Source organism: Colias philodice, chromosome 5 (assembly GCF_061535455.1).
Source record: "Colias philodice isolate Cphi_HAF_F1 chromosome 5, ilColPhil1 Martin Lab GWU primary, whole genome shotgun sequence".
Lineage (NCBI taxonomy): Eukaryota > Metazoa > Arthropoda > Insecta > Lepidoptera > Pieridae > Colias > Colias philodice.
In genome coordinates, this window is record NC_143090.1 from 1,428,803 (window position 1) to 1,439,541 (window position 10,739).

Here is a 10,739-nt window from a genome sequence, read left to right on the forward strand (position 1 = left end):
TACAGGCTTCGTTCAGTGAGTATGCTGGGCGTAGGTTCTACGCCCAGCATACTCACCTCAGTGCGCGAATATCGAACGAGCTATAGGAACAATTTACGTCTCAAAAAATTGTGCTTGAAATAGTGCCCAATATCAGTCCAATTTTTGCTTGACATTTGACCTAGAAAACCATTAAATTTGATTGTAAACTTCTACATACATTACATTGAGTACAGTCGAATACAATATTATTAACTTTCTTTCTAACAATTTTTGTCTTGTGTAAATTATTTGTTTTGTTATATTGTCTATGTAAGGGAGTATTTACTTTAGAATCGCAATATTATTAATTACACATTATTTTAATAATACTTTATAAAATTATAATAATATGATTAAGCCTTCGCGCGTCGCATGGGACCCCGGTAGCTAGGAACAATGATTTTATATATTTGTCTAGATCACGGCGCTTGAAGGATTAAGATATCAAATGAAGTAAATCATGCATGAAAAATAAAGTTGCTGTTATTAATGCTTACATTACAACTGACAAAATTATTCAAAATAATCATTTTCCGGATCAAGGACGGTACCACAACGTTTACGGAATTGACCTGTATTCCTCATGTGATAAAGTTCAATATAGTGTGGCAGTAATGGATGCACGTACGGTCAATAGGTATGGGGCTTACGACGCGCGGCGCCCGCGACGCTAAACATTTTTTTATATGTATATTATATACAATATTAAAACTACAATTTTTTCTATTTACATTGATTATATTATGAATGTTAACAAAAGCTGTGAACTAGTTAACTAGAATTCTGATTACTTTGGCCCTTTAAATAGTAATAAATAACGTAAGTAATTAAAAATGTTTTTTATTGCTAAACCTTTCATTGATGAAACTATTGGAAAGAGTTTTAAAAATTTGTATAACTATGTCACAGTACTAGTTTTGACTGGTTATAAGTTTTGCCTGCAACATATATACAAAAAGAAACTGTATAATTTCCTTTTAACAATTTTTCAAGATATTAATTTTATTGGCTGCAAATGACTGTTTTTATTCAGACAAACACACAATGCATTGAAGTAATAGACTTCATTTACGCAAAGTTTCATTCATTTATTATTATTTATAAAATATATAATAATGCATTTAATCGAAAGTTTTTGACATGTGAGAAAATACCATAATTATTTCCAATAACATGAAGTCTACAATTAGAAAGTTTAATATTTTTGTCCAAAAACATGTGTCGACGACTGTACCCCATTTTACGTTAGTATGTAGAAGTTTACATTAAAATTTAATGGTTTTCTAAGTCAAAAGTCAAGCAAAAATTGGACTGATATTGGGCACTATTTCAAGTACAATTTTTTGAGACGTAAATTATACCTATAGCTCGTTCGATATTCGCGCACTGAGGTGAGTATGCTGGGCGTAGAACCTACGCCCAGCATACTCACTGAACGAAGCCTATAACTCCGAAGTTATTCGAGCACTGTTTTTTCTTTTTGGGCACCGTTTGGCACTATTTGGGAACTATTTTTTGAAGTATGAATTATGTTTGAAGCGTATACAGATTCTCCGGACGGAGGTGAGTATGCTGGGCGAAACCTTCGTCCAGCATACTCATCGAACTATGGCTATAACTTCGCAAGTACAAGAGCACTATTTTTTCCTTTGGGCACTATTTAGCACTATTTCAGAACAGTTTTTTGACATTCATGAAATATCAGGATTCCATGGTGAGTTGTGGTGAGTATGCTGGACGAAGGGACACGTGTATTTAGTATCAGCATTGCACCCGTGCGAAGCCGGGGCGGGTCGCTAGTCTTATATATAAAATTCTCGTGTCACAATGTTAGTCTGCATACTCCTCCGAAACGGGTGGACCGATTCTCATGAAATTTTCTGTGCATATCGGGTAAGTCTGAGAATCGGCCAACATCTATTTTTCATATATACCACGGGCGAAGCCGGGGCGGACCGCTAGTAGAAAATATAAATGTTTATTAGAATAGGCTCTCTATCACAGCTCTCTATGTACTGAATTATCAACAGTTATAGGACCTATAAAAAATGTGAAAACTGTCTTTAAAAGAATTCTGCCGTATTAAAATAATCATGTTGCTTCTATCAGTCCTATTAGGTCCACAGGCCTCAGATGTATATAAACTCATCAACACCTTCGAGATTGCGGTATTTTAAACAATGAATAATACCTATCTACTTTTTATGTGCAGTTGCATTCTTATCATAGCTACCTAGCATACCTAGTATATCTAGATTCTAGGTAGGCTATATATCTGCCACAGATATATGCCATCATGCCATGTGATAAGTATCAACAATTTTAAGTCAAAATATGTCTTCTGTGTTACAGTTCATATTCACCTCTGAACTTTTAAACCAGATAGCATCTTTATGATTCTTAAAAGTTAAAAGGGAATTTATGAAGAAAAGTGGGTTCTTAAATTGTATTCTTAGAAGATAAAATAAAACTTTATTTTTTTAAACATTAGTAAATAATTATGCAAGATAAAAATTATATAATGTAGGCTGCCCATTATGATGGTTGCTGCTAGGAAGCACTTAATAAAATAAAAATACAACATATTATGTTAATATGTTTAATTCTATATGGTCTTTTTATTACACTAAAATCTGTCAGTCTTTACAAATTTTCCATATTTACAATTCAACTTTTATACATGCACCTATCATAAGTTTTTTTTACATCTCAAACAATGAACACAACCTTTCAGGAATTAACCAAATTTGAAAAAGATCTATCTTAAAAATTTACTATTGTAATTTATGAAAATATGCTTCTTCATTGTCATGTCTTATGTAAAAAGTAGAATGCTTTGGAATATAGACAAGATCTCATCATTGCAACAATAAGATAAATCTCATCTTTAACTACTACAAAAGAAATGTAAATTGTTTTGAAATAACCTTCTGACTTCATGCTTTTTAACAAATAATAATGTTTTGCATGTTTTTAATACATAATACACTTTAACATATGCAGTATGAAGATAACTCAGAAGAATACGGAAATTGCATGAAACATAGAGTACTAATTAACAGAAAATCACTAAATATAACAAGTAAATTTTTAAGTTTAGACCTTTTACAAAATTAATAAGTGTAAATATTCAAGTTTTGTGACATAAATTTGGACATGATTTCACATGATGCCTTATATTATGAGGCTCGCTCTGTCCCAATAATTTCTGTTTGCCAGCAAGTAACCATTCATCGGAGCCATCACAACAATCACAAATACCATCGTTGAGTAAACCAGAGGGTATAGAGTTGATAGACGACTTTGGAAACTGAGTATCACAGTAGAAAACACCAGCAGGGCATGCATTTGTGCTCGGTTCATCTGTTCCATCGTCACAATCACAGAAGTCATCATTCACATATTCAAATGGAATATGTTGTTCTGAATTTCGGCATTTGAATTCGTTTTTAGAATTCGGTCTATAATCTTTTACTTGCGCAAAGTAAACACCTCTTATTATATCATTGTCGTTGATATACTTATCGTGTTCTGATCGCACATGAACTAATTCCTTTACGCTAGCATGATCGAGCATTGGAACTATTTTGTTATTGTTGGTTTCTGACGATAGTGTAAGGAAAAAATACAGCTGGTAAAGGATGAAACAACTCGCAGCAACTGCAGTCATTAAGACAACATTTTTCTTCTTCTTTAACGCTGCTAACATTTTATTTATTGTTCTTTAGATATGGAGTATTGACAGGATTATCACATGTACTTAAACAGATATTATTTGTTTTCAGACGTATTTCGTAAAAATGTAAACATTTCCACCGGCCATCCATTTGTCAGTTGTCACTGTCACACAATTACATGACAAATATCTTTGGCGGTTTGGCTTTTGACAATACCTGTCAATATTCAATAGGCAAAATATGGCAATTATGCTGATGCTTAATTGGAACGTGAAACGCATTAATGTGTAAAATATAAAGTGGTATACTTAATAATTGTTTGAAAAATATTTACGGTTATTTTAAGTAATTTGGATTTTGATTATTTCATTAACATTTTTTTCAATGTTTGTACCTTCATCCATACTTATATTTATTTTTTAACACAATTTGAATTAACTTTGATTATTTCGAAAAAACTACAATGAAACGAAAGCTTTAAATTGTTTTCCAACAATTAATAATTACTAACGATAAATCGATTGCACGCATCAATTCACGCGCACTTTTTCTAGTGCTCGATTGTGCGAAGCATTGCTGTAGTTGGAACATTCAACGTTAAGCATTATGCCGCATAATGCGCTCTAGTGCTGTAATTGGAAAACGGGGAAAATGTCTCATTACTTTAGATCTAAGCTTTAGATAAACTCGTGAGGGTGACAAATCAACATCGAGCTATGCTGCGCTGTACTGCGCTGTGCTGTGTTTAGTCAACTCGCTCGTCTAATATTTTAATGAGGATACAAACAAACCATGCTGTGCTGCGCTGTGTGAGGCTACGCTCTGTTTAAAAACGCAGCAGTCTCGAGCGAGGCGCGCTACCCGCCAAGCTGAGCCGCGCTGTGCCGAACTGTGCTATGTTTTTATGGAGCTCTGCCATGCTGCGCTGTGTCGAGCTTATCATCACTACATAGTATAAAACAAAGTCGCTTTCTCTGTCCCTATGTCCCTTTGTACGCTTAAATCTTTGAAACTACGCAACGGATTTTGATGCGGTTTTTTTTGATAGATAGAGTGATTCAAGAGGAAGGTTTATATGTATAATAACACCCATTAAATAGTGGAGAAGTACTGTTATTTTTGAGGTTTCTAATGTGATGTCGTAAAAAATTACATTTTTTCCGCTTATATTGCAAACGCAGGCTGAACCCTACGAGTTTTATCAAAATAATGTACTAAGTATTATACACATTGAAAAGGTCTACAGAAAAGTCCGCGATGGTATATGTCTATCTCTTATGGATAACCCACAATAACTTATTTTTGTCATTTACTTTTTACGACAAATATGGGTAATTTTCGAAGCGATTTTAACCAATACAGCATTAATCCTTAACCAATTAAATACCTTGAATACATTGTTCATTTAATATAAATCTATATGGCCCTTTACACCGTATGATTTAAGTGAATATTTTCGAAGATATAACAGAATATTTAAAAATTGCGGGACGTAGCGTTTGCGGCGGTACCGGCCGGCCGCCCGGCTATATATTTTATACCCGTGCGAAGCCGGAGCGGGCCGCTATGTTTTTATATTGTACAACGTTCACAGTTTTTCTGTAGTGTATTTAGTATCAGCATTGCACCCGTGCGAAGCCGGGGCGGGTCGCTAGTTAATAATAAAAAAATTAAAATGATTTTTAGTCATTCGCAAATATTTAAAAAAAATCGTCTTCAGTGGCAATACTCTTTAGAAAATTCTCCGTATTTTTCACGTATGGTGTGAGGTAACAAGCTACCGTGACTGGACTCTTTTAACGACAAAATAACACATAAAATATCCATATCCGCTTCTTCTTCACTTTCATCTTCATCGGATTCAACTATGTCGTAATGTTTACGTTTTTTTGAAAATAGGGTCATATTTGACGAGATAAACGACTACACGAGCTGCTGATTACTTTATACTGAGCTATATTGTTAAAAAACGTAGCTTAAGAAACACAGCACAGCACAGCGCAGTACAGCGCAGCATCGTTTAATTGTTAAAAAAACGTAGCTTAAGAAACACAGCACAGCACAGCGCAGTACAGCGCAGCATAGCTCGATGTTGATTTGTCACCCTCAGCTTATGTTTGTTTTATCAATAACTGAGCTTCGAATTAACTGTAATTTATTTAAGGTACATTTATATAATTGATAAATTTTATGTTAATTTTATCTGTGGTATATGGCCAGCACTTAGATCATTAAGTAATGGATGGAGTACGCTGGCAAATGTTCTAACTAAACTTTCTGCTGATTTTGGTGCGGGGAGGGCAACACACTATTGAAACACAATCACACATTCACAAAAATAATTTGTGTCACGAAAGTCGTAAAAATTTACGACCTTTTAAGCGACGTGTTTTTAAATTCAACTCTATCCCTAAGTTCATAAAGATTAAATTTGTATTTCATTCCAAGTTGTCTCGTGGGGAGTGTGGTTCAATATCGCATTCTAAATTCAACTTTATAACTTAGATCATAAAGATTAAATTTGTATTTCTTTAAAAGATAGTCTCGTAAGGAATGCGGTTCATTATCGCGTTTTAAATTCAACTTTCTCTCTTAGTAGATAAAGATTAAATTTGTATATTTTCTTTCCATGATAGTCTCGTCTCTTTCTCTCTCGAAACATGACTCGATTATTTGTCTTGATCCCCTAGCACGAATATTTGTAGGTTTCGTATCGTAAACGTTTCGAGTTGTCGATACGAAAACGGACTAAAACGAAAGTCGGAAGCACGAAGCACTTTCGAACCAGTATCGAGAGCTCGATACGATAACGTTGGTGACGTCATACTAACGTAAGCAAGGATGGGAAAAATAGAACGAATGATCTTACCATTGAGTGAATGTTTCGTTCAGAAACTGGATAAGTATTTAGTTAATTAAAATTTTTGTGATTTTAGGGCATTTAAAAATTTAATACTGTTTAATTTATGACGCAATACGAAGAAACTGCAGAAAAAAATAATATTCAGTTAGATAAATGGCATAATAATTTAACTGATTACTAAAACATTGTGTTTGATTTGACTGTATTCCTAAACGAACGACGGACGCGGGACGCTCGAAGCTCATTCAAGGCCAACTTTGTTTTGAAGTGCTTGTGTCTTGTGTTGTGATTTAAATTGTAAGTTTGGAACTATTTTATTGTTCTACAATGAGAACCAGCCACCCGCAGTACACCATTATGGTAGAATTTATGGAAAAGTAAGTGTATTACATTTAAGATTTTATTGTCATAAGCATATTTGTGTTGATTTTAATAGTGTTTCAATGGGATTTTTGGAATATATTTTTGTAAAGTTTAAAAGAGCTAAAGTTTATTTGTATACTCAAGTTAAAGTATTACGCTAGTCATGTGTAATTTGTAAAAACAAAATTGAAAAAGAAAGGTACCTAACACATATTATTAAAATATTAGAGCACACGGTCCTTTAACTCACGTTAAATTTATTTTAGGCATGGAGACTTATCCAAACCCAGTGGGGGTCCTCGTGGTAGACATTATGTGCAGCAAAAATGGAAGGAGTTAATTGATATGCTCAATAGTGATGGCACTGGGGATTCTCGAACAGAGGAAAAGTGGCAGCAGAAAAGCAGTCAACCCACAGTCGCTCCACCTCTTCCTCCTCCTACTCCGCCACCAGCACTTACACCACCACCAGGTCCAGTGCAAACCCAGTGGCAACCGCCGAAAAAAAAGAAGAAGCCTGAAGATTTAGTTTTAAAAGTATTTAAGGAGTGTGAGACGAATGCTAGGGAGTATGAAAAGGAGCGTGACCGAATTGCACAAGAATTAGAACGAGAGAGGATTCGTCAGCGTGATGTAGAGCTTCAGTTGCAAGCTCAGTGGTTGGATTTTATGAGAGAGGCTTTAAAGGTTTTAAGTTCATATTTAGAGAAAAGAAGTGAATAGTGTCTGATTTTTCATTTTATTTGTATTTGTTTTTCATTTTTGTTGTTAACAGACTATATACCTATACACTATTCACTTCATTTTCTTAAAAAGAAAACATTTTGTATTTGTTAGAATTAAATTTATTTTGCTTAATCTATATAAGGGTTGTTAACAGACTATATAAATCTTAGATTACAAAATAAAAGACAGATGGAGCGTTGCCGAACTAAACCGAATAATTTATCGTCATTTCCATAAAGCTATGTGTGCTGTCATTTCGCCGTTGCACTGTACGTACACGGTGCTTCTGTGTGCGTGTTATGTTACCAGATAATGAAAAATTTCCCAAATTTTTGCCCGACTACGGAAGAAAGAGGGTTATGTTTTTCGAATGTAGGTATGTATGTATAATATTTCTTTGACACGCCCTGCAGTATAAACTGTTGGATCGATTTTGAGTTGTGACTTGTGAGGTGTCATTGCAATCATCTGAATTATGAAGGTAGCTGTGGTGGTAGTGACGTAGGCTACATAAATTATTAGCAGTCATGTTTTAATTTTTATTTTAATATAAATTCGGGTTTTTGATATTGTTTTATAATATTGTAAAAATTATTTTATCACCTATCTAGCTAGTATCTACTAAAGTTATCTATACATGGACAAAATAATTTTATTCAATTTTTATTAAATAAATTACATTAAATTTATTAAATAAATTACATTAAATTTATTAAATAAATTACATTAAAAAAAGTTTTTATTTTTCAAAACATATGAATGCGAATAGCGGTAGTTTTTAGTCGAGAATGCTGGACATTTTATTTTCATCATATTATCCATCATGTGTTCACATGAATTAAATCGCAAGCGAAAACGACGCTTTTTATAAAAGTAACAAAAAAATGTATAATGCTTTTTAAAATAATCTAATAATGACCATGAACTTTTATTGCACTATACAAATAATCACATTCACGATCGAAAAATCCAACAGCACTACCCCGAATATCTTTTAACCATTTTACCCCTAAAAATGGCAAATTCATTTTCAAAATACTGGCAGCATACGTTGAAGTTTTGAATTCCTTCGTATTTGTAAAATTATTATTTGTATACAAAATTAAATAAGCCAAATAATCTACAGAAAATCTGTAAAACGATGTTTTATCTTTTTGTTTGTTTTCGGGAACAAGTTTTACAGCGTTTTAATATCACAAGACAGCATTTTTTTACTAAAATATCAAACCCCTTTTGACGTATTGCATGACACTAGAATCGCTATAGCACTAGCGGAGGAACGTATTCGTTTTTGATTTCGTATTTTCTTTGACAAGGTCGATGAATGATTGACATGCTCCATCTGTATTTTATTTTGTAATCTAAGATATAAATATACACTATTCACTTCAATTTCTTAAAAAGAAAACATTTTGTATTTGTTAGAATTAAATTTATTTTGCTTAATCTATATAAGGGTTGTTAACAGACTATATAAATATACACTATTCACTTCAATTTCTTAAAAAGAAAACATTTTGTATTTGTTAGAATTAAATTTATTTTGCTTAATCTATATAAGGGTTGTTAACAGACTATATAAATATACACTATTCACTTCAATTTCTTAAAAAGAAAACATTTTGTATTTGTTAGAATTAAATTTATTTTGCTTAATCTATATAAGGGTTGTTAACAGACTATATAAATATACACTATTCACTTCAATTTCTTAAAAAGAAAACATTTTGTATTTGTTAGAATTAAATTTATTTTGCTTAATCTATACCTACTATTTATGAAAGTAATATCTTAAAGGTACTTAATTCTATTTTGTAAATAACGAACATTATATTTGTTTCAAACATATTAAACTATATTTTTATTCTCCAATGCTACCTTTATTATAGACTTCAACACAAAAACCGAAATCAATTATTTACATTATGAAGCCGATTAATCCTATCTACTAACATGTTTCTTATGGCTCTACCGCGAATCAATTCATCTGAAGAACCACTTTCGCGAAAAGGTTCTTCTAGAGAAGAAAATGTTGAAACGCCTAATCCAGAAGAATATATTATATCGTCTTCAGGATCAGGCAACATAAAATCTAATGCTAGGTTGTGTAGAACGCTACATGCCATTATGATCGAAGCACACCTCTCAGGGGTGTAATGTAATGTGCGGTCCTTACTAAGGCATCTCCACCTATTTTTGAGTCTTCCAAAAGTATTTTCGATCACAACTCTGGCCTTCCCATGGATGGTAGTATATTTTGCCTGTGGAGTGCCTTCAGCAGCATCTGTGATTGGTGTCATCAACCAAGGCCTCTGTGGATATCCAGAATCCCCTGAAAAAATATTTTTTGCATATTGAATTATATAATCTTACAACAGACAATAACCTTATCACTTAATTATCTATGTCTTTATTTATAATTGGAACAACCTACATGTAAAAAAATAGTTACCTAAAAACCACACTTGTTCATTATTCCGGTGTAAGTCTTGGATGTACCTATTCGCTTGACTGTTTTCCCAAATAAAAGCGTCATGGGTGGCACCTCCATACTTGGCATTAATATTTAAAATTCTGCATTCACTGTCACATATCTACAATTTAAAAAATTATATTGGTATAACATAATAAACATTTATAATTTTATTAGTATAAATTAGTTGAGTGATATCTCACCATTTGCACATTCAGTGAGTAGAAATGCTTTCTACAGTAAAATAAATGTTCCATGTCTCTTTTTGGAGTGAATATGTGAAAATGAGAACCATCAATGCACCCTATTACTCCAGGGATGCCAAATTTTGTATAAAATCTGTAAATAAAGTATTGTAAGTGAAATTTTCTAGTATTAGGTAGCTATCATATTTGTGGTTATTCAGTTGATCCTGCTTTTGCTGTTTAACATTCTGCACTAAATTAGTTTTATTGAACTACATACTTATAATTATTACTTACTTGTTTTTTACAATATTTCGCTGCTCTCGTGTTGTTGGAAATTTAACAAACTTATTTAATATTAAAGGGTTAACAAGAGCATCAGTAACCTCCCTCACATATTTGCTAACTGTAGTTTGGCCTAAATATTTAGC

The 10,739-nt window shown here is 32.8% G+C and overlaps 2 protein-coding genes across 2 annotated transcripts; one reads left to right on the forward strand and one right to left on the reverse strand.

The window, feature by feature from the left end:
* Positions 1-2,612: 2,612 nt before the first annotated feature.
* On the reverse strand, positions 2,613-3,868 carry LOC149488241 (uncharacterized). Its single transcript, XM_089695209.1, has one exon. The coding sequence runs from the start codon at positions 3,728-3,730 to the stop codon at positions 3,152-3,154; it is 579 nt and encodes a 192-aa protein (XP_089551335.1). The 5' UTR covers positions 3,731-3,868; the 3' UTR covers positions 2,613-3,151.
* Positions 3,869-6,387: 2,519 nt separating this feature from the next.
* On the forward strand, positions 6,388-7,809 carry LOC149488242 (uncharacterized). Its single transcript, XM_089695409.1, has 2 exons — positions 6,388-6,938; positions 7,191-7,809. The coding sequence occupies exons 1-2, from the start codon at positions 6,889-6,891 to the stop codon at positions 7,645-7,647; spliced, it is 507 nt and encodes a 168-aa protein (XP_089551535.1). The 5' UTR covers positions 6,388-6,888; the 3' UTR covers positions 7,648-7,809.
* Positions 7,810-10,739: the final 2,930 nt, after the last annotated feature.

Excerpts from the sequence above, each read along its gene's own strand:
- LOC149488241 (XM_089695209.1), bottom strand. The coding sequence starts at position 3,730 with ATGTTAGCAGCGTTAAAGAAGAAGAAAAATGTTGTCTTAATGACTGCA.
- LOC149488242 (XM_089695409.1), top strand. The coding sequence starts at position 6,889 with ATGAGAACCAGCCACCCGCAGTACACCATTATGGTAGAATTTATGGAA. Across the intron at positions 6,939-7,190 it reads ATGGTAGAATTTATGGAAAA|GCATGGAGACTTATCCAAAC; the intron begins GTAAGTGTATTA and ends AATTTATTTTAG.